The following is a 27,985-nucleotide window of genomic DNA, read 5'->3' on the forward strand; positions in this document are numbered from 1 at the left end:
GTAGGTAGTCAACAAATTTTCCTAAGCAAGGCCATTAGAACAGAGATGCTTATTTTCCAAAATCCAATTCCTGAGACAGAGATAGTGCTTAATAAATAATGTTTCTAATTATAAAAATACACATGCTGCTTTGCCTTGTGATCATCATATATTTCATACTTATTCTCAAAGATATTTTGATAACAAAAAAGCTATAACATTTTTATAGTTCTGGATAATAACAACAGGAATCAATCCAACATAGCTATTTCAGATTAATGACTGTGCTTCACATTACAGCAACTCTGTCTATATTTCCAAACTATCTATAGTAAAAACAAGTCATTTAAAATGAAATATTATTCTCTAAATCATCATGATAAGAATCTGCAAGGAAGAGGAGAGGAACAGAAAAATAAGCAGTTGATAAAACATTTAAAGTAACTATTACGCAGTAAATGAACTGGACAGGCAGTTGAAGAATGAAAGATAAATTACTATATTATGAAAATTTACTGCAGCACACCATAAATCATTGCAACATTTCATTAGCCATTTCTGATAAGTAAATGATCATTTGATCTAGGATACCTGTTTAAAGTGCATGAATTTGTCAATCTTTATTTGCTACAGAAAGGTTACCTTAAGTTTATACAACTGCAATGACTCAGGATATAATTCATTTTATATAAAGATATGCTTAGCGGAATGTCACCTTGCAGAAAATTCCACCTTTGAAATTTTGCTAAAGCTCATATTTCTAATGAAATAAAACATTCATCATTTACAGGGCAGGCTATGCCACAAACTACTGAATCTAAGTTCATCATACATCCGAAATAATTGTTGGTCTAATCTTTATGACTTATAATCATAAGCATATACACACTACTATATATAAAATAGATAACTAATAAGGACCTACTGTATAATCATAAGAAAAAGTGAGCAACTTATGTAAGAAATCTTGAAATATGAAACTTCTAAAATAGCATATTTCAAGTTTAAAATGTAAAAACTAAAAATAATGTATTTTAAACAAGGAAAATAGCAATAGAGCTCAAATGCCAAACACTAGTACTTTCTAAAACTCAAAGAATGTGGATCTACCAATAAGATGCTCTTTATAAGTTATACATATTCAGTAGAACTAATTTCCAAATGTTCATTGATAACTGAATCTCAATTTTGTAATTAAAGAAATGAAGCTCTTGGTAGTACAAGAATATAAATAGATCTTAAATTATGTTGTATGCTCCATATGACTAAAAATAAAACTTTACAAATAACACCCTGTCAATATTTTCTAAAATATTTTTTAAAAATCAACAGATCTCTCCTAGATGACACCACTTGCATCTTATCCTCAACCATAAGGCTGGTAGCTCTCAAACAAGGCAAATTAAGAGAAAAAACAGAGGCACTTCTCTGACCTCCTTACAAATATCTTCATGCGCTGGCCAATTCAAAGTCCTGCAGTAATTAACTACAGCATTACTCTAGGAAACTCCTTAAGTCCACGTTACTGGTCAGGTATCCATCCTCTACCTTCATACATCACCCTGCGTGTATCTATCATTGCAATTATCACACTTTGGTATAACTGTGTTTGTATTTCTCCCCCATAAGCTCTTTAACAACAGTGATTGTTTTTGATCTCTGTATTCTCAGCAAGCAGTAGACTGCCAAGTACAATGAAGGTGCTCAATAAATTTGTACTAAATGAATGAAGATTAGCCCATCCTTCCCAGAAATACAGCTTCAGTTCACACAAAAATGATTTTACAGATCAATTTTTCATACAAATTTAATTATTATAGTTTTTCTTTTCCCCATTAATATCAAGCATATAACAAATGTTTGACAGCCAAGTATCACAATGTGATATCCACGTAAAACTTTTGAATATTTATAAAAACTGGAGGTATAATAAATTTATCAATTTTATTAATGGGGGAGGGCTTTGACTCTACAGATATAAAATGGCATTAGAAATTAAATTATCTGTATCAATACTCATGAGAAATACACACACTAATACCACCACAAAAATTATGGCAGGCAATAGTAATGAACTGAATGTTCATACAAACATTTCAAAAGAGTTGTTTAAGTCCCTCTAATTTTTTAACATTTATACAAAACTGTTCTTATATCACTTTTTAAAAATCAGATGCTTGTTCCCCTGTTGTTAGCAAAAGGAAAATCAGTAACATATATTCCTATTCTTTAGCATAAATCAGAAATGATCTTAAGAAGGAAAAGGTCCTAGTATAATTAGTGGGGGTGGGTGGAGGAAGGCTTTGTAAAGTGGAAAAATTAAAACACTATTCTGGGGCAAATATTTTTCTACAGTCAATATCAATATTATTAACTATTCATCAAATAAATTCATTTAGTTACGTAAGAATTCATTATCTAATTAATGATTCTTGGAAATAGTTACAGCAGTAATGGAAACAGACATACAAAAATAATCTTTAAAATGCAAACAATAATAATGATAACTTTGGTAAACACTAAGAAATAAAATGTATCTATGCTCTTTGCATACAATACCTCATTTATTTTTCACAATAAACATATAAGGTAGCTATGATTACTATATCCCAGTTTACAGATGAGGAACATAAACTGAGGAGGCTAACTTGCTACTAAGCTGTGGAGGTAAGCAGTATGTCCACACTGCATGCTCTCCATCATTTTGATACGCTGTCCTCAATGCTGCTTAAAAATCAGCTATACCAAGGAAGTATTACTTAACTGTTTCAATAGCAAGCAATTGGTAATCTTTGCTCTGAAAAGTTTTCAAGCCAAAACCATATCCACTGCACTGCAGAGTGGAGTTCTGTAGCACCAACAGACCCTTGTCCAATAAAAGCCATAACCTAAGGTCAAAAAAAGTCATTGAGATCTAATATAGTTTTCAAAGAATTGTTGAATTATAGCCGTATCTCCATTATTTGTAGAAATCATGCCACTTTGTGGATTATTTACCACAGGGTGTCTATGTGTGTGTGTGTGTGTGTGTATCTTAAACATTGGCCAAATCTTGTACACACCTCAGATCTGAGGTATTTATTATTGTTTAGCTTTATCACTTACCTGATCTATATTGAGCTCTAATTTTATTTTGACACAAAATACAAAAATCTTCAATGATGCTATGACAGTTTATATTATCTTAGTATATTTCAAGTATGTATATGAACTAAATAAGGTATTTTAAATTAGATTTAGTAAATTATTTCTAAATCTCCTACAACTTAAGAGTTGACTATACTTTTTCTTTTCTTTAATTGACGTATAATTGACATATAACATTATATTATTTTCAGGTATACAAAATAATGATTCAATATTTGTATATATTGTGGAATGATCACCACATAAATCTACTTAACATCTGTCACCATACACAGTTTCCTTGTGATGAGGATTTTTAAGATCCACTCTCCTAGCACGTTTCAAATATATAATACAGTATTATTACCTATAGTCACCATGCCATGAATTGCAGCCCCATGGCTTGTTTATTTTATAACTGTAAGTCTGTACCTTTTGACCCCCTTCACCCATTTAGCCCACCCTCCACCCTTGCCTCTGACAACTACCAATCTGTTCTTTGTATCTTTGAGCTTGGTTTTTTGTTTTTTCATGTGTATTCTTGTTTCTTTGTTTTAAATTCAACACAGAAGTGAGATCACAGGGTACTGAAATCTTGCCATTTGCAACAACACGGATGGCTCTTGAGGGCATTATGCTAAGTGAAATGAGTCAGAGAGAGAAAGAAAATGATCTCACTTACATGTGGAACCTAAAAAAAAAATCCAAAAACAATATATATCACAATATTACAAATATAAAATCATTATGTTGTCTACCTGAAACAACACATCAAATATACCTCAATTTTTAAAAATGTCCTCAAGACATTTCAAGTAAGTATCTAAATAAGATATTTCAAAACAATATTTAGTAAATTATTTCCAAATCTCCAACTTAATATGTTCTTAAGAGTTGACTGTATTTTAACATCCCAAGAACAGAAAATACTGTGAGTTCCTATTAAAAATTTCTTATAAAATGATATTTGACATTATTTCCAAGGAAATATTCCATTTTCTATGGACCAACTCTCTAGGAAATTGAAACTGTTCCCAAATGCTGTATGTTCCAAATCTCCCATGTACTTTAAAAATCAGTTTAAGTCCTGCTAACTATTTGTATATTATTTCAAGCAAATCTATACCTAGGAAAATAGTATAATTCAAAAACTTAACCCACAGAACACACACACAAAGATACATATATACAAATATAGCCAATGTGTTGGTCTAGTGTTCTAATTATAAGGGACATCCCAAAATTATTACACTACAAAACAAATTCTTAAATTATATGCAAAAGTTTTAAAGTATATTTAAAGGATCATATGAGATGTCTTCTTGGTAAGATAATGCAATGGTTTACTGAGCAAAACATGAGATGAGTAATTTAGAAAACTTTATTACCAAAGAAATCAGTTCTACACTTTTACTTCGACGATTTAGTAAAAATAATGTATTAAAAAACAAAAAGAGGCTGAAGGAACCATTGCCAATGGTTACAGGATTATCAGCATATTTCCATAATAAAAACAAGTATAGTTGTTACCTGTTGCGTATACTTCTGTATTTCATCCAGTACAAATTCTACTTCTTTCGAGGTTGTTAATGAAGCAAGATTTCCACTAAGATTATAGCAATAAAGTTTTGCATTGTCATAGTTTTCTCTACTGGAATTAATTCTAAGACAAGCATCCCCGATATGATTCCATCCTTCTCCACAAAGATGAGCTAGTCAAAAAAAAAATTATATCTTATTTTTAGATTACCAAAAGCATGTGTATTTTTCAATTATTTTAGAATTCTAAATACAACTTCAGTATTTGTTTAAATAATTTTAACAATAAAAATTTAAATATATCACTATAACATACCAAACTAAATGTGTCTAGTAGTTTGATGAAGAATAAGAAGATCCTAATTTTTTCTTTAATTCTTAAACATAAGAAAAGCTATGGCTCTATAACATCTGTTAAACTGTGTTGACTGTTAGGCTTTCTGTGTAAACCTAGCGTACTGGCATATGGTTTCTCAGCAAGTAAAATCACTACTGCACTTATGTCCCAAAGTGCAATTTATATAATACAAGATCACTTTAATAGAAAAATAACCAGCACATAACAAAAGCAATTTCAAAGTTATCCTACAAGTGTAGCTAATTGTCCTCTAAATCTAATTTCCATAGCCCAGGTGTACGATTTTGATATAAGCTTGGTTCTTTGATTCTTTAATTATAACTGTGGGGCGAGAAGTCTCATTTCATTTACGTATAGTAAAGAAGCTATAAGCTTTGCTTTCTAGTATTTATTTTTACACAGTCATTTAGGTCTTTCGAAAGTTTAAACATACCATTCAGGAACAGTGGTTTATCCTTAGGGTCCAAATTGAACTTAAAACAGTGCCTATTTTCTAAAACATGGATTTATAAATACAATATAAAGTTATGCTCTAGTGTGCATTAATTAACATTGCAGTGTTTTATTAACACACCGATCTATGAAGTTTCACTACATTTTAGTTTCCACATCACTAAATATATCAGTGCCTCTTGCCCTTTCAGCCTTGGACGCATTAATACAATCTTTATGGAATTATTATAAAGCAGCAATTCTCAAATATTCTGGTCTCAAGACCCCTTTAACTCTTAAAAATTGAGAACTCCACATATTTTTTCCCTTATGCATTTTATATCTATTGGGTTTGATCATATTAAAAATAAAAACTGATCTTTTAAAAATATACTTATTCATTTAAAATTTAAATTTTTATTACAAACACATTTCTCCAGTTTCTGGGATGTCTTGTCCCTTTATGCTATTATAGGCTTGAAGAAGATGTACCATCAAATTTTCTCCTTAGGAGCAGTTCAAATCAGGTCCCTGGCATCAAAAAATTGACATGGGTTGATAAATAAATAGGGCATGGATAGGCACAGAGATCAGGAATAAAGCAGAGGAAAATGTGCATCATAGAATCTAGGGTGAGGGTATTGGGTATCCTCTCTACAATTTTTTCACTTTTTCTATGTTTGAAATTTTTCATAATAAAATGTTGGGGAAAAATATAACAACTTAAAATAAATAGCATATTTAATTTTTTAATTATAGTCTCCAAAAACCAAAATAGTGAAAAGTGTGGCATTGTTTTATAAATATTTTTGCAAATCTCTTTAGTATTGGTTTAATATAACTGTATTCTCGTATCTGCATCTACATTCAATCTATTGGAATCACGTATTATGTAGCCTTTGGAAAACTATTTACATAGCAAACCTATAACAGAATGAGAATCACAAAAGCAAATAATATCTTAGTATTACAGGGTACTCTGGTTCTTTAATAACTGCTGTCCTGTTAAACTAAGTAATAAGAATAACACGCGGTGCTTGGAACACAGTAACCCCTCAATAAATTGGAGTGATTTAATAAGACTTTCAAACACGTCTGTTTTCATTTTCAGGCTACACATATAGCAATCTTCCTTGTCTTCTGAAATCTAAAGTACCAAATCACTTTAAGGAAAGAGTGCAAAAGTTTTGGTTAAACTTCGGCTGTTTCTTTCCTTACTAAATCAAGGAAGGATTTACATTAGTTTCGCCTGTCGCTTTTTTTTTTATAAGATCAAAAATACGTGGTTGATAAGTCATACAAATGCAAACAATGCATGGGCCTTTGAGGCTAAACTAAATTATAGCACTGACCCAAATGCTTTGATGTTTTAGGCTTCCATAGTATTGAGCATTAACTCAGCTTTAGAGTTAAAAGGATAGCAGTTAATTTTTTCAATAAGTTTAGTTAGACAAATTCAAATTGCCAATTTTATATGAGATCAATGGGAAAAATGCAATTCACAAATTTTCATGGAAAAGTGCAACTACTATACAGACTGGGCCCTCCATTTAGAGCATTTACTTCCTTGAGACAAGCTGAATGGAAACCAAACTATATATATACCAAGCTGGTTCTTAGTAAATATGAACACAGGACAAGGTAAGTTAGTACATAATAAAATATTTTATTCTATTTATTATTCTCCAAAATAATAGCCTGGTCAAGTAGAACCCTTATACCAAACCAAAATATTTTCCCAAGCAATGAATAGATGGGTACTACCAAATAAAACTTCACTATTATTTTTCCAAATTTCCACTGGTAATCTAATTCCCTTCTTATTGAGTAATATTCCTTTAAACATATATATATTCCTTCAGTCAAATCTTATTTTAGTCTAGCATTTTCTTTGTCTTTTTAAAGAGACTTTATAAGTATTTTTTCTGATCTACATGTTATTTTAGATTTTAACACTTAGAAATCATTACTTTCAAGTTTAGTGTCATATCACTAATGCTTCTCAAATCCTGCCTACTGCATTAATATTCTCTAATTTACTCAAAGTGAATACACATGCATATATCACTATTTAAAAGCTTCAAAAGTCAGCACATAGAGAAAATTCCAAAACCTCAATCGTACTTTTAAAGGCAATCTAATTTTTATTTTCTTACATGAACTTATATAAGAAAGACTTAAATCCTGTGATGGAATTTTCCAACACTTTCTAGAACTACATAGGTTCAGAAAATTTTTCTATGAAAGAATTTTTAAAAAAAAATCATGATATAGAAACAGGCAAAAAACTGAACAGAAATAGAACTCCCAGTTATTAGTCCCCTCTGCCATTTACAAGTCAGGCACTTTGAAGCAAGTCACATAACCAGTGTGTCTCAGTTTATCTGTATAATAAGAAAATGGAACTGGTTAAATATCTATACAAGTTTTCAATTTTCTGCTTTTTTCTTTCATATTTGAAAGAAAGAGTACTTAGGGTCCACTAAGAAGAGTGTTAGCTATAAAAATTAAATTGAAATTTCTTTTTAATGAGTTTTGGGACTTCCCTGGTGGCACAGTTGTTAAGACCCCACACTTCCAATGCAGGCGGCCTGGAAACTAGATCCCATATGCATGCCACAACTAAGAGTTCACATGCCACAACTAAGGAGCTGGCAAGCCGCAACTAAGGAGTACACATGCTGCAACTAAGGAGCTGGCGAGACACAATTAAGGAGCCTGCCTGCCACAACTAAGACCTGGCACAACCTAATTAATTAATTATTTTTTTAAAAATAAATAAAATGAGTTTTGCTCTGGTTTGCAGAACTTAGATTCTCATTAAATCATATAACAATTACTATAAATGTTTCAATTTGTAACAAAAAAGCAGTCAGTAAAAAACAGTTCCTGAAATTTAAAAAATAAAGGGCACTTAAAAAATAAATCCAATATGCTAAAATGTTAACATTGCTAGATCTGGATACTAGTCTGAATACTTTTTATTTTCTATGTTTTTAAGACATAATTTTTTAATTGAACAGTATTCTGATCAAGTCAATAGCATAATAAATACAAGAAACCTTGAACATCTGAAAAGAATTAGAAATGAACATACAAACTTTTCTTGTAGAAACACTGCTATCATTACTCCAATATTATTGTTTATTTGCTACTGATTTAATTTTAGAAAATGGAATATTCTTACTAAACGTTCTTTACTATAATGGCATTCATCTGTGGACTATAAAACTCATTTACCCAATTGAAATCTTTACCTGGTAAAGCCTGGCACTCCTGTTGTCTCTGATCCCACTGGCAATTCAAGTTTAGTGAACAGCTTTTACAGCTGGTAAGTTTGTTACAAATCTGCTCATTTCTCACATGACATTTGGTATAGTTTTTCACAGACTAGAAAATTAAAAGATAAAGCATGTTATTTTTCACCTTTGTAAAGCAATGACTCTTAAACTTCAGTGTACATATAAGTCACCTGGTGAGCTTTACAATACAGATTTCTAACACCAAATCCAATTGTACTGAATCAGAATTTCTCTTACTCATTTCTTTATTTAAACAAAGTTCTTCGAATTAGAATGTGTGCTTACTGGAAAAATGTGCAAATTACACAATTTGAAACAGAAACCATGTAATGAAAACCTATTCTATTGAATCTGATAACAGGTTTCCAATTCAATAAATAAAGCCAATGCACAAAGTCATTTCTCTCTGATCACATGAAAGAATTCTAGTCATAATAAAACTATCATACAGATCCTTGGGAATGAAGTAGAAATGATGAGTAGAAAAACTTAAAGAGATGTTTTATCAAAATCCAATAAAATCTAAAAAGATAAATTATTTTCTCAATAACTCAAACTAATTTTACTTCCACAGACATTAAATAATGGTTTTGGTTAATTGATGTTTCTCCTGTATGTATCTGTCACATTTCCATAATGTAGGTTGAAAAGAACCTGCAAAAGTTACATTTTGATCAGTCCTATTATACAACTATCATATTTCAACTAATTCCAGCTCTAAGAGGTTAAAGGTTAAAAAAGAAAAAAAAGGCAACATAGAAACTTTGGTGTGAGTTCCCTGCACATACCAAGTTTCAATATTTCACATAATATTTTTAGCATCTATGATAATGAAAATCAAATTCTAAAATTTTGGGCTCAACTCTTCCTGTTACTCTTTTTTGAGAAAAAAACAAAAAGGAAAAAACACATGCTGCACCCTGAGGCCCCTTTTATTTCAGTAGGCAGACATACTTACCTCAGGCTTTCTCATGTAAGGGTGTTAAATAGTTCTCTTCAACCAAAAAACTTAACAGTTAAAATTTGCTTATAACTCGCCCATATATAAAAATGGTTGAAGCAATTTTTATCCTCTTAGATATATACTTTAAAATGTCACCCATCAAATATTTATTTATAAACTACTATACTTTCCAACATAAAATACATTGCGGTCACCTCCATTTCAAAGATGTTAATTTCTTTAGAGCAAATTGCATATACTATAAGGTCACAGATTAAAAGTACATTGATAGGGGCTTCCCTGGTGGTGCAGTGGTTGAGAGTCCGCCTGCCGATGCAGGGGACATGGGTTCGTGCCCTGGTCCGGGAAGATCCCACATGCCGCGGAGCGGCTGGGCCCGTGAGCCATGGCCGCTGAGCCTGCGCGTCCGGAGCCTGTGCTCCACAACCGGAGAGGCCACAACAGTGAGAGGCCCACGTACCACAAAAAAAAAAAAAAAGAAAAGAAAAAAAGTACATAGATACTAATGTTTATCTTACTCATCCTAAAATAATCGCAGAAGAAATATTTTTTTAAAACCCAAATTACGTTGCAACTCTTATTCAACCATCACGTTTTCATTAAGAACATATAAATTTTCTTAATGTTGTTTTTCTGATTCATAGCTTTTTGTTCTCATATAGTATATAAATCTTAGTATTATTCTATACAATTATTATAGTTCCAAACATCTGTTAACTAAAAATAAATTTACTTGAATCATCTGATAAATAAAATAACCTATAAAAAAGACAAGAGAATGGCTAAACAACATGTTAGAATAAGAGAAAGAGTAACAGCTTAATGCCAATCTTTAGAAGAACAATGGTAACATCAGAGTCACCATCCAAATAACTCAACTGCTCTTCATTAAGAACGGTGTAATTGGGACTTCCCTGGTGGCGTAGTGGTTAAGAATCCGCCTGCCAATGCAGGGGACACAGGTTCAAGCCCTGGTCCAGAAGATCCCACATGCCACGGAGCAACTAAGCCCGTGCACCACAACTACCGAGCCTGCGCTCTTAGCCCGTGAGCCACAACTAATAAGCCTGCATGCCACAACTACTGAAGCCCGTGCACCCAGAGCCCGTGCTCTGCAACAAGAGAAGCCACTGCAATGAGAAGCATACACAGCACAACAAAGAGTAGCCACTGCTCGCCGCAACTAGAGAAAGCCTGCGCACAGCAACGAAGACCCACTGCAGCCAAAAATAAATGTATTTAAAAAAAAAAGAACAGTATAATCATTTATTGATACTGAAACAGTACAAAAGATGAAATTATATTTCAGTCACACACAGGGCCAATTTATTCAATGATGGAAGAAAGCTGACTGTTACTTTGAAACATGGCTGGCATTTTTTGGCCTAATGAACCAGATGTACATTAATAAACAGACTGTGAAGCATAACCATTACTCTACTCATCTTCATCCTACTATATTTAGATGTAAATTTAAAATGAAAATCTGTAAGAAGTAAGGTTATTGGAGCTATTAGAGCACAAAATATGCAACTTGCAGTAACTATGACTAAATAATGAAATAGAATCTCAGTGGACATCATTTACACTAAAATCTCATAGACCTTTCTGTATCCATTAGCATTTGGTTTAGCTGAATCATCAGACATTCCGATAAAACCATCCAAAAGACATATTACATCAAAGTCTAAATTACAAGTGAGTACCATCTGCTCACTTATACTATCTCACCCAGTACTTTCCTTGTTAACACATCATTATCAAAAATAACTCTAAAGCAAAAGGCCACTTTTAAAAATGAACACTTGATAACAATTTGCATAATACAATTTTTGAGATATGTGTATTTTCATATAGTGTAAATGTCTAAACACAAATTAACTCAGTTACCGAACAAATTTTTAAGTAAAATCTGCTTGCAATTTTTATCTAATAACGTTCTCCATTTTAGTCCCTTATTCCTATATTTTATTTTACTTACCTCCTACTTCCACATTATTCACTAATGTAACTCCCATTAGATGAATATTATGCAAGTATAAAAAATAATTCAAATTTTCAAAGTGAGTCATGTCATATTAACATTAAAACTCAAATAAAATTGAGGTATCTATTATCATTACAGCAATTCATATCACTGAAAAGTATACACCAACACAGTATGTATGAAAACAAAAGGGTTCAATCTGATTAGTCAATAATTCAATATTTTCCTTCATTTTAAGTTTTAAATATTATTTTAGAATAGAATCATACAACTAAGTATTTTGAAATATGACTGGTTACTAAAGAAAAATTTTAGATGATAAAATAAAAACTTATTACTTAGTTTTCAAATTCCCTTTTCTTTACCTTTTACTTCTGCTTGGTATCTTGAAAAACAAGTGGATAGTTTTCTTGATTAATAAAAATTCAGAAAAATAAAAAATAATATGTATTTAGTTGAAAATCTGTCTGTACACTATTTAGTTATTTAAGCTATACTCCAATAAGAGAATCTTTAACCCTACTAAACATAATTGTTAATACTTTAAAAATTTTTTTCCTTCAACTTGTTGACATCCTCTAAAAAATATGGGACATTTTGATGCTACCCACTTAAAAGGTTAATTTTTGCTGCTCTTAATCCATTTTAATCTATCATCAATACTAATTTTATTATTTTTTCAATACTCTTATCTATAATAGGGTTCTCAACCTCATCACTAGTGAAATTTTGAGCCAGACAATTATTTTTTGTGGGAGGGCTGTTCATTCATTGTAGGATGTTTAGCAGCATCCCTGGCTTTCTCCACAGTAGATGCCAGTAGCAGCCCCATAGTTGTGACAACCCAAAAAATACGCATTGCCAAACGTCCCTCCGGGGGACAATATTGCCTCAGAGAACCAGAGATCTAAAGACAGATAAAAGGAAAACTACCACTGTCAATACTTCAGATTAAACTCGCACACAAAGTGTATAAACAAAACCTAAACCACACCACTGTTAATGCATGTCTGACAAGAATCTCACGGAAATGACTTATATAATATAATCCTTATATAATCCTATTTTCATCAGCACAGAAGACAATGTTTATAGCTACAGTCTTTTCTTAAAAACAATTTTTGAAAGGATTTTCCCAACCTTATTTATGAAAAGAAGTAAAAGTTTCCAGATTCAAAATGGAATCTAGACTGACAAATATGAGCAAGGAGCTACAGGCTGAATTTACAACATACCAGGAAGTAGGTGATTTCCTACATACTTTCTAAATCTCTTTTTTTTTTTGAAGTATAGTTGGTTTACCATATTGAATTAGCTTCAGGTGTGCAACATAGTGATTCAACATTTTTAAAGATTATATACTCCATTTAACATTCTTACAAAACAATGGCTATAACTCCCTGCGCTGGACAATATATCCTTGTTGCTTATCAATTTTATACATAGTAGTTTGTATCTCTTAATCTCATACCCCTATTTCACCCTTCCCCCTTCTAAATATCTTGATAAGGAAAGTGCTATTTTGTACTGTGGTACTAAATGGTAAGCTAACGATTATGAAGTAGCATGTTAGCTACAACATCATTTACCCATAAATACTAACCATACTGCAGTTACTGTTTGATGAAATGCATTTCTTGTCATCGCACCACTGGCACCCATTTGTATTGGCAGTACAGCTGGCACAATCTGCATATCTGTAACATCTGTCATCAGAAGCAGCTGTGATACAAATGAGAGAACATATCAGGATGAAAAAGAAAATGTCACACGTCTTAATTCACATATTTTTAACATCTGTTAAGAATCACTAAGACATTTTTAAACCATAAATATAACCATCAATATCAAAATAAATTCTTCAATATGAACTCAATTTTGTAATTTAATTATATTTAAAGGGATTTAGATACCTCCTAGACTCATCTTTATTCAGTCTACCAGGATCCTACAGCCATTTAAAATTTACACATTAAAATAAGTAATTAATTAATTAATTAAAATTTACACATTATGGAGGGAGAAAAAGATTTAGAGGTATTTTACTAAACAAAATGTATTACTATATATCTAAAAGAAAACATTATAACAAATACTCATTGCTTATTATTCTTCATAAAGATATTTAGAGACATGACTTACTATAGATTAGCAAAACTTGATTTGTTAATTGTAGCACCAAAAATGTATAAGAGCCCCACTCATTTAAAGAAAATTGAACAATTTTTATCCAAATCATTCCTCATAAATAAATATTTATTAGTAATTATTCATAGGTTTGATTTATTTATTCAATATTTTATAAGAAATATTAAATTATAACAAAACTCATCAAAATTCTAGAAAATTTTTAACTTTATGGTCTGCCTTGGCAATAATTCAGAAAGAAAAAAATTACCAAATGCAGAATAAATTACTTCATTTTTTTTCTTTGAAGGATACAGTATATCTTAGGGTGTATTTGAAAGCATTTTTTACTTACATATGAAAATAATTCATATATATGGTCATGTTGCATATACAAATTGATATATAAATATTACATACAGAATTCAAAAAAGAAAACTAAAAATAGCTAATAAAGATATTAAATTACTAATCACTGCTAAATTCAAACATTAGAATTCCTAATTAGAGAATCTGAGTTTTTAATTTCTGAAAGCTACTAAGGTAATTCTTACAAGCAGAATGCATTTCCATTTCTAGCCAAATAAAGAAGCTTTGTTCCAAATATAAGAAAGAAAAAAAATGTTTACCTGTTTTCAGAGGGCACTTTGCTCTAAGAATATTATTAGTATTCCCAGACTCCCAAGATTCACAGTGATTTTTATTCCAAATACATTTTATCCCTGGACCAGCATTTTTACAAAGTTCTTCATCTCTGAAAGCCTTGCAATTTGGAGGCTTGTATACAAGTATATCATTAAGGAGTACACTAGAAAATCCTCCAAATATATACATGGACCTATTAGAGACAAAATAAGAATCTTAAAGGAACAATATTAAGAAAAGTCTCTGTCTAATGTGTTAGTTTTAAAAAATAAATTTAAATACACATTTTACATTATCTTATCTAGTTAGGAAACAATTTTTTAGAAATATATAGTAGCTGTATATACTATAATAAGATACACTTTAGACAATAAGATATACTTTAGAATTGCTATATAGAATTATAATTTTTGAATACAAAGAATTTAGAAATTAGATATAGAGTTCTTCATATAGTGTTTTACTATCCTCTTGTAAAATAAAAAGACCAAGAGTAAAATTATCAAAAAGATTTTCAAAGTTTCAATTTGAAAAGCCCAGATGATTACTGAATTAATTAATACTACCAATGCCAAAAAATTTGACATGCCCTCAAAACAGCCTAATTTTTGTTTCTAAAAATATTATTAACACAATAAATGGAAAAGATCAGAAAATGCTTCAAGAATATCTTTTATTATTTAAAAAAAGAAAATAAAAATCAACCAAATGCAGTTTTCAACAGAGAAGCCTAGAGGTTTTATGTTTACACTCTGAATTTCTTTTATTTCAGTTTCAAAAGCTAACTGATATCAGTTACACAGCTTCATTACGATTAAGTTCTGACTACTTTTAGTATTATATTGGAGAATTTTTACATAATTAGAATAAGGTAGTAATAAAATGAACTTATGAAAAATGTCATGAATTACAAATGTTAAGCTAATGAATGATCTAGCATATTGTTTACTGTCACAAGCCCACATTAACGAACTTTTGCTATAGAAATAGCAAAATCATAATAACTTAAAGGATGAAGGTAACTTAATGATCATCCAGTCCAAATTCCCAGTGGATAGAACAGTCTTAAAGGCCAGAGAGGTTAAGAGATTTGTCAAAAGTCACACATTCAGTTATGACAGAACCAAAATGAGAATCTAATTCTTCTCACTTCCCTTGCTCTCCTCAGAAGAAATATGTGGCTAGCCTTTCTATCACTTCAGACTGATCTTTTTTAAGGAAGTCATTCATGATCTGATCTCTGGAAAAAGGAAAGAAGGCAGGATGACTTTTTAAAAGAGTATCTGAAGTTCTATCTCAGCACCTTTCCTTTGATACTCCCCTGCCCCTTAAATAAATTTAAACAAAAAAGAAATGAAGGATATGGTTAATGAAGCAAAATTCATTCCACGGTATTACAGGGATATAGAAAATCCAATCCATTAAGTACAAACAATAATTTTTCTAAAGAATAACAAGATATGTGGGTAGTATAACTGATAAATGTGCTTCTTTTACCCATTAATGACAACTGCAGAGTGTCCAAATCTGTTGACATCTCTATGAAGGTTTGGTTTTGGTAATATTTTCCATTCATCACAAGCTAGGAAAATGAAAACAGCAAAACAAAAAGTGAAAAAAAAGAACTATTTAGGACAAATATAAAATAATCATTGGCCAAATAAAGATACAATACTTAAAATTAGGAAGCCTTTCATTAATTTTCCATGCCTACAATTTAGTATCATTACTCAACTAGCATTATTCCTTAGATAAAAATAACTTCTGCCTAAAATTATCACAAATAATTTTACATGTATGAGAATAAAGGAAATCAAAGGAAAAAAATTAGATGAACTTTACATTGGAGGATAATTTCAATGACATATTTTATTAAATAAACCAAGAATCATATAGTAAAATTCATTAATGTCAATACTGGGCAAACCCATCAGAAAGTTAAATCACGAAATCAAATTTTACATGCATGCATGCAAAATTAAATGGAATATATAATACTCAATGAAAGAATGCCTAAAAATGGAATCATCAAAATAAAATATTTAAATCAGTTTAATGATTCGATATTTCAAAGGAATAGTTTTCATTTTATGTAAAGGAGAAGAGCTTTAGTTGCAAAAAATAGAAAAAAATGAAAAAAAGAAACCTAAATAATTCATGAGCTACATAAAGACTATGGAAAGAAAAATGATTAAAGAAAACTGTTCATCATTTAAATATAGCCTCAGAATTGACACATGTATTAATAGAGATTTTGAGATGTCAAATAATTCAGTATTCAGTGACTAGAAACGTTCTCAGGACAGTGTTTTAGATTTTATCCTCTTAGACATGGCATATCTAAAAGCAGGCCTTGGTATTTAATACAAGCACATAGATGGAACAAGGTTGAAAACAAATTTATTTCATTTTTTGGTAACTTAGAAGCCCTTTTGAAACAAGAAAATAATCTCAAATACAATTAGTTGTAATGAATTGCTTGTTTTCTTATATAAGCAATCATGCCTATTACACTAGAAATGAAATAATAAATTTGGCTTTAATTCAATATTATTACTAGTAAAGATCAAAGGAATCACAAAAACGAAAACCACAGTTTAGAACATTAAACTGGAAGACTGAGAGCAATAAAATGTATCTTGAATTATATCTCCCACTCTCTGTGTATTCTGAGGTTCACAAATCTGCCCCAAAAGGGGTATTCCTTAGTTGATATAATCTCTCTCTACAGTTCACAAAGTACATGAACCTATTAACTACTCTCAAAAGAGAGAGTACAAAAGCACAGAAGCCTAACTTTACTAAACCCCGTGTTTTCCCAATGTTTTATCCATAGAAGCACTTTTCACATAACACCTATTAACATTCCAGGAGCCAAGGCTCTGAAGATCACATTTTGAGAACTACTATTAGAAAGGCTTACACATAATATTCATAGTCTACCAATTTTATGCGTTGGAGTTCACTTAAGAAATGTACATTTCTTAAGTGTATATGCATGCAGTAATATAAAACTTCCAAAGTGCTTTCATCTATATAACTTAAAATAGTCTGTATAAGAATCCAGTGAGATTGATTGAGCTGGTATCACCATATGCCAGAAATGAAAAAGGAGACCTAGGAGAAGTTAAGCAATGTCCTTAAGGCCCATTAGATTACCTTTGTTTTTCTATAAATTATGTTTATGAATGTCTGATGTTATAAAAGTATATTGAATGGATTCTGAAAGATAATTCCCATTTGGAGAGAAGGGGTGACCTGTAAAAGGTACAGACTTTGACAAAGAAAGAGATGAAAATGTTAGAGATAGATAATGAGTTAGGGCAGACAGATTTTAATCATTCCACCAAAACCCAACACACACACACACACACACACACACACACACACACCCCACATGGCCACTGATTCATAAATTGTGTGTTAAATACAGTATTTCAGCAACAGAATTAGAAACCTGAATGTGCGTCAAAGAAATGAAACAGAAAAGAGTCAGATCAAAGAGTAGGACTTCCAGAAATTAGGAATTCCAGAAACCAGTTTATTATAAAAATCTCCAAAGAAGAATCATCTTCAAGGTCATCTTTAGGACATCTGGAATCCAGAAAAGAAAGTGACCCAATAATCTGAGCCTATCTAGGACAAAAGAATAAGTAATTCGGCCCAGTGTCCAAAACAAATCAGCAGAAGGAGGGAAGAAAAGCAGATTTCCAAAATGAGAACCAGGGAAAATGCTCAGAAAACCCATCTAAGAAGTGAGTCAGGAAAAAGAGCTGAGAGAATAAAGGCCAGCATTTACTAAAAATTAGGCCTTTTGAAGATTTCTTGTAACTCTAAACTCTCTTTAGGGAAAAAGAAAACTTTTTCAGCACACAGAATAGTCTAAAGAATGGTATTATAAACACCTATATACCACTACCCAGATCTGTCAAACCCAGTATTTTACCACGTTTACTGTAGATTTTCTAAAGAAAGAAAATATTACAGATATGATTGAGGCTCCCTGTGTACTCCCTCTCAAATTTAACTGCTTTATGTCTTCTGTCTTTGGACACAACCACTATCCTATATTGGTTTATCAATGTTCCCATATCTATGATCTATATAGAGTATTTTCGTAGGTTATAAAACAATATAAATGGTATCAAACTATAGATTCTTCTTCACCTTGCTTATTCTGTTCAACCTATTGAGTTTTTTTTTTTTTTTTTGGTTTTTTAACCATTTTTAAGTGAACAGTTCAGTGACATTAAGTACATTTGCATTGTTGTGCACCATCATCACCACCCATCTCCAGGGTTTTCTTCATCTTGCAAAACTAAAATTCTGTACCCATTAAATAATAACCACCCATTCCCTTCTCTCCCCAGCCCATGGTAACCACTACTCTACTTTGTTGTCTATAAATTTGACTATTCTAAGCACCTCAAATGAATGAATTCATACAGTTTTGTCCTTTTGTGACTGGCTTATTTCCCTAAGCATGTATTCAAAGTTCATCTGTGCTGTAGCATGTGTCAGAATTTCCTTCCTTTTTAAACCCTGAAGAATTTCCATTGTATGTATGTACGACATTTTCTTTATCCATTCATCCATATATGGATATGTAGGTTGTTTCCAGGTTTTGGCTACTGTGAATAATGCTGCTAGGAACATGCGTGTACAGATATCTGTTCCTGCCCCGATTTCAATTCTCTTGTGTGTATGCCCAGAAGTAGAATTGCTGGATCATATGGTAATTATGTTTAACTTTTTGAGGAACCTCTATACTCTGTCCTATAGTGGCCACACCATTTTACATTCCCCCTAGCAGTGCACAAGGGTTCCAATTTCTCTACATCCTGGTCAACATTCGTTGTTTTCTATTTCTTGATAACAGCCATCCTAACGGGTGTGAGTGGTATCTCACTGTGGTTTTGATTTGCAATTCCCTAATGATTAGTGATGTTGGGCGTCTTTTTATGTCCTTACTGGGATATTTGTATATCTTCTTTGGAGAACTATATCTTCATAAAAAAGCCTGTACATTAACTTGGTCAAATTTATTGTTTTCCACCATAATTCTAAAAGAGACATGTATCACAATGTTCATTGCAGCAGTATTTACAATAGCCTGGACGTGGAACCAACCTAAATGCCTGACAGATGAATGGATAAAGAAGATGTGGCACATATATAAAATGGAATATTACTCAGCCATAAAAAGAAACGAAATTGAGTTATTTGTAGTGAGGTGGATGGACCTAGAGTCTGTCACACAGAGTGAAGTAAGTCAGAAAGAGAAAAGCAAATACCATATGCTAACGCATATATACAGAATCTAAAAAAAAAAAAAAAAAATGGTACTGATGAACCTAGTTGCAGGGCAGGAATAAAGAGGTAGACATAGAAAATGGACTTGAGGACATGGGGTGGAAGGGAAAAGCTGGGACAAAGTGAGAGCAGCATCTACATACATACACTACCGAATGTAAAATAGTTGGCTGCTGGGAAGAAGCAGCATAGCACAGGGAGAACGGCTCGGTGCTTTGCGATGACCTAGAGGGGTGGGATAGGGAGGGTGGGAGGGAAGCTCAAGAGGGACAGGATATGGGGACGTGTGTATGCACATGGCTGATTCGCTGTGCTGTGCAACAGAAACTAACATAGTATTGTGAAGCAATTATACTCCAATAAAGATCTATTTAAAAAAATGTATTGTTTTCCTTGTGATTTGTGCTTTTTATTCTTAATTCAAGATTGTAAAGATAATCTCTAACTTTCTTCAAAGGATGTACAGTTTGGCTCTTACTATTCTGATCTTCAATCAAGTTGGAAGTTATTTTTGTATTTGTTGCATGGATCTAACTTAATTTTCCCCATAGACAATATTTCCCAGATATTTCTCAGTATATTTCCATATACCAATTGCCCAGAACCATTTTTTGAGCATTTATCCCTGATCCACTAATTTGTGTCTCATTTGACTTCTGTACTGCTGTGGTTTGTTTTTATTCCACTTGTTTTTAACTAAAGATATATATGTGCAAAGTTTAAAAGCAAATAATCCCACAAGGTTCATCACAGAAAAGCCTCCTCCTCCCTATCTATGGGCTATGGAAGCCCGAAATTGAAAAGCACATAGTTGCTTCTAATAGTTAAAAAACATTTTTAATTACTATTATAATATTATATAAAATTAACTGAAGAATTCATTAAACCTTTTATAGTCTTTTTAAATGGGTAAAGATTCCTAAAGTGGCGGCCATGACCTTTACCTAATAAAAATAAAATGCTGGGCTTCCCTGGTGGTGCAGTGGTTGAGAGTCCGCCTGCCGATGCAGCGGACATGGGTTCGTGCCCCGGTCCGGGAAGATCCCACATGCCGCGGAGCGGCTGGGCCCATGAGCCATGGCCGCTGAGCCTGCGCGTCTGGAGCCTGTGCTCCGCAACGGGAGAGGCCACAACGGTGAGAGGCCCGCGTACCACAAAAAAAAAAAAAAAAAAAAAATGCTAATTGCTTATCAGTGCTATACAACATTTAACTCTCAAAACAACTCTGAGGAGTAAATATTTTTGTCACCATGTTTTAAATAAGGAAAAGAGTCTTTAGAAGTTAGGTAACTTCCTTAAAGTCATTAAATAGTAAAGTTAAATCAAAACCAGCTCTCCTTAACTTCTTTACATTATACTGCCTCACCACACCATCAAAATATCCTTTTTGATATAAACATTAACTTCTTGAAAATAAAAACACAATAATACAGTTTTTTTAAAAAGCACAAAAGTCCCTGCAGAAGAAAAGCATTACAGTACAGTAATAAAAAAAAATTATACATAAGAGCAATTAACTCAGACAAATAATAACACAACCCAATTCTACTTCAAGAAGTTCTTTGCCTTTTAATATATGTGGTCGTAGGAGGCGAAGGGTTTATTACTATCTCCAGGACATAACCTTCAATTATACTAAACGTTGAAAAGTAATTACACACAGTATTTGTGGTAGATTTTGGTGCTGCTCAACAAATATTCCAGTTGTCGTCCTTAAGGCCTAGGCAAAATGATACTCTCACACTCCTTAGAAGTTGGATGTGACAATATGACTTGTTTTTGTCAAGGAAATGCAAGCTAAAGTGATAACTGCATTTCTGGATGGAACCATTTAATTACCAATGAAAGAAAATGCAATTTAGCCTTGGTCCCTAAGTGATAACAGTCAGCAAATCTGCCCTCCCCACCAACACTAGACATGTATCACAGGTGAAAAATAACCTTTTACTAGTGTTAAGAATAAGACCCTGACACATGGGATGGGAACATCGGAGCTGATGCCCTGAAAATCTCCCCCAACTTTGCATTTCCAAATTTTCCTGAATCTTCTGAGACTGCAGAAGTGGTGTACCCTACTCTACTGAGAGACAGTACTCTACCCTTGCTCTGAACCCAGTGCAGCAGCTTCCTCCAGTAACACCTGTACCCTAGTTCAGAATCTGCTCACACCTTCCTTATTGGCCATTGGGTCTATAACTTGGCTCAGCATAACTCAGCCTGTTACATTCTGCGACTGCTAAGAAAAGAAAGGGACTACGTCTCAAAGGATCTGTAAGACCTAGATAGCACATACTGGCAGAAGTTGGGGGGAATACACATGGTTCTGGATTCCGAAGGGAGTTTGACCAAAAGCATCAGAACCTTACATTGGATTAGGAAAAAATTATTTATTTATTTAAAAGCACTCTCCAAGGGCTTCCCTGGTGGCGCAGTGGTTGAGAGTCCACCTGCCGATGCAGGGGACACGGGTTCATGCCCCAGTCCGGGAAGATCCCACATGCCGTGGAGCGGCTAGGCCCGTGAGCCATGGCCGCTGAGCCTGCGCGTCCGGAGCCTGTGCTCCACAATGGGAGAGGCCACAACAGTGAGAGGCCTGCGTACCGCAAAAAAAAAAAAAAAAAAAAAAAAAAAAAGCACTCTCCAAGATGCAGGATTTAGGATTTATCCCCTTATAAGAACCCTGGGAGATGGTGTGAACTCACTGTTAAGATGACTCCTATACACAGCAAAGGAAACCATCAACAAAATGAAAAAGTAACCTACTACTGAATGGGAGAAAATATTTGTAAATCATATATCTGATATGGGGTTAATATCCAAAATATATAAAGAAATCACACAACTCAATAGCAAAAATACCCAAACAACATGATTAAAAAACAGGTAGAGGAATTGAAGAGATATTTTTCCAAAGAAGACACACAAATGGGCAACATGTACATGAAAAGGTACTCACATCCCTAATCATCAGGGAAATGCAAATCAAAACCACAATGAGACATCACCTTACACCTCACAGAATGGATATCACCAAAAAGGCCAGAGATGGCAAGTGTTAGCGAAGATGTGGAGAAAAGAGAACCCGGGTGCACTGTCAGTGGGAATGTAAATTGGTAAAGCGACTATGGAAAACAATATGGAAGTTCCTCAAAAAACTAAAAATCGAACTGCTATATGATCCACCAATCCCACTTCTGGGTATATACCCAAAGGAAATGTAAACAGGATATCAAAGAGATATCTGCACTCCCATGTTCATTGCAGCATTATTCACAATAGCCAAGATACAGAAACAGCCTAAGTGTCCGGCAATAAATGAATGGATAAAGATGTGGTATATATATACAATGGAATATTATTCAGTCATTTGAAAGAAAGAAATCCTGCTGTTCGTGACAACATGTATGGAGCTTGAGGGTATTATGCTAAAAGAAATAAGCCAGACAGAAAAAGACAAATAATAAATGGTATCACTTACATGTGAAATCTTAAAAAAAAAAACAAAGTCAAACTCATAGAAACACAGAGTAGAAGAGTGGTTTCCAGGTATGGGGGAAATAGGGAGAGGTTGAGGAAAGGGTACAGCTATAAGATGAATAAGGTCTGAGGATCTAATGTATACTTGGTGACAACAGTTGCTAACCCAATATTGTACAACTGAAATTTGCTGAGTAGAACGTGTTTTCACCAAAAAGAAAAAAGATAAATACATGAGGTGATGATGGATGTGCTAATTAACTAGATGTGGGGGGATCCTTTCACAATGTATATTTATATCAAATCATCAGAATGTACACTTTAAATATCTTACAATTTTATCAATTACACCTCAATAAAGCTGGGGGAAAAGAGGTGACTCCTAGAAACATGGAAAAATACAGTCTAAATTCCAGAACTGTCATAGCAAACACTAAAAGCAGGGGTTAAAAGCCTAGGAAAGTGGTACTGTCACTGTTGGAAAAAGCAGCATGTGGAATATATAGAAAGCCCCTGTGAAATAATCCCAATGCAGACCCTACACACCTGCCAAAGGCCACGCCATCTGCAGTGGAAATTTTTATACCTCTAGTCTTGCCATGTTAGTGAGCCCTGGCAGAGATGGAGTGCTTCACAGGTATTATTAAGGGACCATGTGCTCAGAGTTTTCTATCATGATATACTGTATAACATCAGAAAACCCACCAGGTCATTCTACCTACAGCAGGGCCAGAACGTATGTCATTTACTGAAGCCATGAAGAACGTGATGGTGAGAGGGATACTGGCATCACTGAGAAACCGGTGGCTTTCCTTCATAGACCAAAGCTGATGGTATGAAAAACTGTAACAGAACTGTGCTCAGTGATGGAGACAATAGGAAAATAGAGGCCAGCTGGTGACACTTAACCATCAGAATCCAATCCAAGTAGAGAGCCATTACTGTAATAAGCAGCAAGATTGAAGTGTCAGTCAAGAGGACTGACCTATTGAGAATTATAGAGATGTTTAATAGAACACAGCATCCCTAGAAGTAAAACAGATGGGCAGCCAACAAGGGTACTACCTAACTTATGTCATCAGAAGAAATCAAGGATAAACGATCAGAAAGGTGATGGCAGATGCTACAATAAAAAGTCATAATTCATTGCTCAATTTCTGGATTTGAGCCACTTTTTAAATCCAGAGCTGATACATTTAAAAGTCTGGGGCCCAGGAGGAAGGACCCTGTAATACCACAGCAAGTATACATGGTAATAGCGTCCCTAGTTCTTCCTCAAAGGTACCAATGGTCATTTCATTGTGTAACCCTAGCCTAGAGAAAAAAGCAACCACAAACATTGCAAGTACTGCTGGACACAAGGTCTGAGTTGACACTGGCACATCACGGCCTCTCTTTATAGCAGGGATAATATGGGAATGATGAAATTAATGGCATCCTGGCCAAAGTTCTTCTCAAAATGAGCCAGTGGGTCTGCAGACCTGTGCAGTGGTCATGTCCTAAGTCCCTAGATTAATAATTGAAATAGACATTCTTGGCAAATGGAACCACCCCAACGTTGGGTCCTTGTCTGTTACAGTGGAAAAGATCAAGCTGAAGCCTCTGGAACTGTTACCCCCTGGATAATATAAAAAGTTTTAAAATAATGTTGCATTTCAGAGGGAGTGAATGGCATAAATTAGTATTATCCTGAAGAATGTAAAGAATGCTGGATAATGGACCCCCTCAAATTGTTTAAATTACCAATCTGGCCCCTGTAAACTAAACAAGGCCTGGAAGATGACAATAGCTCACCATTGTGATACAAGTTAGTAACCCAAACTGCAGGCAGCATGCAAGATGTGTATCTTTGTTAGAGCAGATTAACATGGTCACTGATTTGGCAAATGTGTTCTTTGCTAACCCTACCAGAAAAGGGGACCAAAAGCAGTATGCATTCATATGGAATAGAACAGTATACGTTCACAATTTTGCCTTGGGATCATGTTAACTTTTGTCAGAACACATTTGGCCCAATTGGACATCTTGCAGAACATCTCATTTTTCCACTACATTAATGGCATCATTCTAATAGTACCAGGTGAACAAGCACAGTTAATGCATTGGAGGCCTTGTTAAGACATATATGCTTCAAAGGGTGGAAGAAAAAACCTACAGAGATTCAGAGACCTTCCATGTAGTAAGCTATTTAGGGGTGTAGAGGTCAAGAGCATTCTGAGACAGCTCATCTGAACTGAAACACCAACTATTACATCTTTCAACTCCCATTGCAAGGAAGAAAGCGAACATCTGACAGGTCTTTTGGGGTTCTGAAGGCTGTATATTCCATTCCTGGGAATACTGTTCAAGCCCATATACTGGAAAATATCAAAGGCTGCCGGCTCTGAGTACATGCCAGGGCAGAAAATAGCTCTGCTATAGGTCTAGGACACGCTGCAAACAGCCCTGCAACTAGGGCCACATGACCCAGTAGATACTATAGTTATTGGAGGAGTCACTGTTACAAGAAGAAGCATGTGGAATATGCAGACCCAACACACATCTCAAAGGCCATGCCATCTGCAGTTGCAAATTTTATACCTCTATTCCCACCACACTACTGAGCCTTGGCAGAGACGGAGTGCTGGACATGGGTTATTAGGTGACCGTGTGTTCAGAGTTTTCTATCATGAGCTGTCTCTGTCATCAACAATCATGAGAACATGAAATGGAAGCCGCACCCAAGATGAAGCATGAGCAAGAACACAGTGCACACGCAATCTGCATGAGCTGGTAGCTCAGACCTAGTGTCATCTACCACTGCTGTCCCTGCACCCACCCCGCATCTTACAGCTATGGCCGTATGAGGAATCCTTTATGCCCAGATAACAAGAAGAGGAAAATGAAAATATGTAAGCTTCGTACGTGGCCACAATTCAAAAATGGTTATCACTTACAAGACAGCTTCACTCAGGGGTGGCCTGGAAGAACAGCAAAAAAGGAACAAGCCTCCCAATTGGGCAGAATTGTGCCTCATGTACATTGTGTGGAAAGAGAAAAGGCCCAGGAGCGGTAGTTAATGACCTAGCTGGCTGATCAGGAGCCTAGAAGCAGAAATATTGAAGATCAGAGACAAGGAGGTCCTAGAGTAGAGACATGTGGATGAATATATCTGAATGAGCATGAAATGTGAAGATCTTTGTGATACAAGTTAAAGGCCATCAGAGAGCATCCAACATAGAAGAGACGTTAAACAACCAGTAAACAATTGACTGAGAAAGCTAATGTCAGTCTCTATCGTAGGACACCTCGGTGCCAACGAAATGAACACATGCACTAAGTAGCCATATGGCAGAGATGGAGGCCATCCAGGAATGCAATAACATGGGCTCCTTCTGAAAAAAGCTGATGGAGTTACTCTTCCACTAAATGTCCAAACCGACAGCAAGATATCAATCCTGATCCCCTGATAAGGCCATTCCCCAAGAACACTAACTGGGCATTTGGTGGCAAGCTGACTACATTGGGCCCCTTCCACTGTGGATGGGCCAACATTTCATTACAACAAGAATACATATTTTGAGGATGAATTTGCTTTTTCTGCCCACAGGGTCTTAACCAGCACAACTATCTTAGAAATTATGAAATGTCTGATCAACCAGCATGGGATCCCATGTAATCAGGAGACACACTTCACAGAAAAGGAGGTACAGAAATGGGCCTATGACCATGAAATCCACTGGATCCCAAACCACACAACCTGACAGAGATTTTGACAGGCACAACTGAAGCACCAGGATGCGGGATACACCTGAACTAAAGACCTTCAAATAGTGCTGTGTCCCCAATAGGAAGAATATATAGGTCCAAAAACCCAGGAGTAAAAGCCACTTCTTGTGGCCTCATATTCAGTTACACAACTGGGAAATTTGGGCTCCGCATCCTGCAATTCTGGGTTCTGCAGGATTAGAGGTCCTATTCCCCAAAGGGAAAATATTCTGGCAGAAGAAGTAGCAATTAACCATGTAACTGGAAGCTACAGTGGCCACTTGGGTACTTCAGGCTCCTTGTGTCAAGGGACCAGAAAGCAGGCAAAGAAGGAGTAGCATCTTGGCAGGGGTAATTGGCCCCGACCATCAAAGGGAGGGGCTGCTGTTACAAATAAGGGCAGGGGGATATATTTGGTACACAGATGATCCATTTAGTGTTTCTTGGTATCCCTTTGCCAAGTGTGATGGTAAATGGGCAAGTACAGTAACCCAGACTAGAAGGTGTATGATGATCAGGAGCTCAAATACCTAAGGGGGAGGGAGTGGGTCATGCTACCAGGTAAGACACAGAGACCAGAAGAAGTGCTAGCTGAGGGTAAGGGACATGAAAAGATAATGGATGAGGGACATGGTGAATATCAGTTGCAGCCCTGAGACCAGCTACAAAAGCCAGAGCAATAATCTAGGCTCCCACCAGGGAGAAAGGCCCACTGGAATCCTGGAGGAGCTGTTTAACAAATATATTTGAAGAAGCGGGCTGAGTGGCCCAAAGAATGAATTGTGATGAACATAGAAAGGTGCTGACTAAATACACCTTCAGGGAAGGACTTATCAGTGGACATCATTCAGCTGCCAGCCCCTGCAGAGACTGCCTTAGCTACAGAGAGCTTCCGCACCCAAGGTCCTGGGAGTGACCCTCGTACAATGACCAATCAAGACCTGTTTTATCCTAAAGAGCGACAACTCTGAGGGGCATTTCAACTCCAG

At 34.4% G+C, this 27,985-nt stretch overlaps 1 protein-coding gene across 1 annotated transcript in view; it reads right to left on the reverse strand.

Moving 5' to 3' along the window:
• The window catches only part of ATRNL1 (attractin like 1), a 672,454-nt gene that overhangs the window by 525,073 nt on the left and 119,396 nt on the right, over positions 1-27,985 (reverse strand). Inside the window, exons 11-15 of the mRNA XM_060034012.1 lie at positions 15,957-16,041; positions 14,444-14,652; positions 13,291-13,409; positions 8,692-8,824; positions 4,636-4,817 (exon numbers count right to left, since the gene is read on the reverse strand). Coding sequence (XP_059889995.1) covers positions 4,636-4,817; positions 8,692-8,824; positions 13,291-13,409; positions 14,444-14,652; positions 15,957-16,041 — 728 coding nt within the window. The remainder of the gene's footprint in view (positions 1-4,635; positions 4,818-8,691; positions 8,825-13,290; positions 13,410-14,443; positions 14,653-15,956; positions 16,042-27,985) is intronic.

The sequence above is a fragment of the Delphinus delphis genome, chromosome 16 (genome assembly GCF_949987515.2).
Source record: "Delphinus delphis chromosome 16, mDelDel1.2, whole genome shotgun sequence".
In the NCBI taxonomy this organism is placed as follows: Eukaryota; Metazoa; Chordata; class Mammalia; order Artiodactyla; family Delphinidae; genus Delphinus; species Delphinus delphis.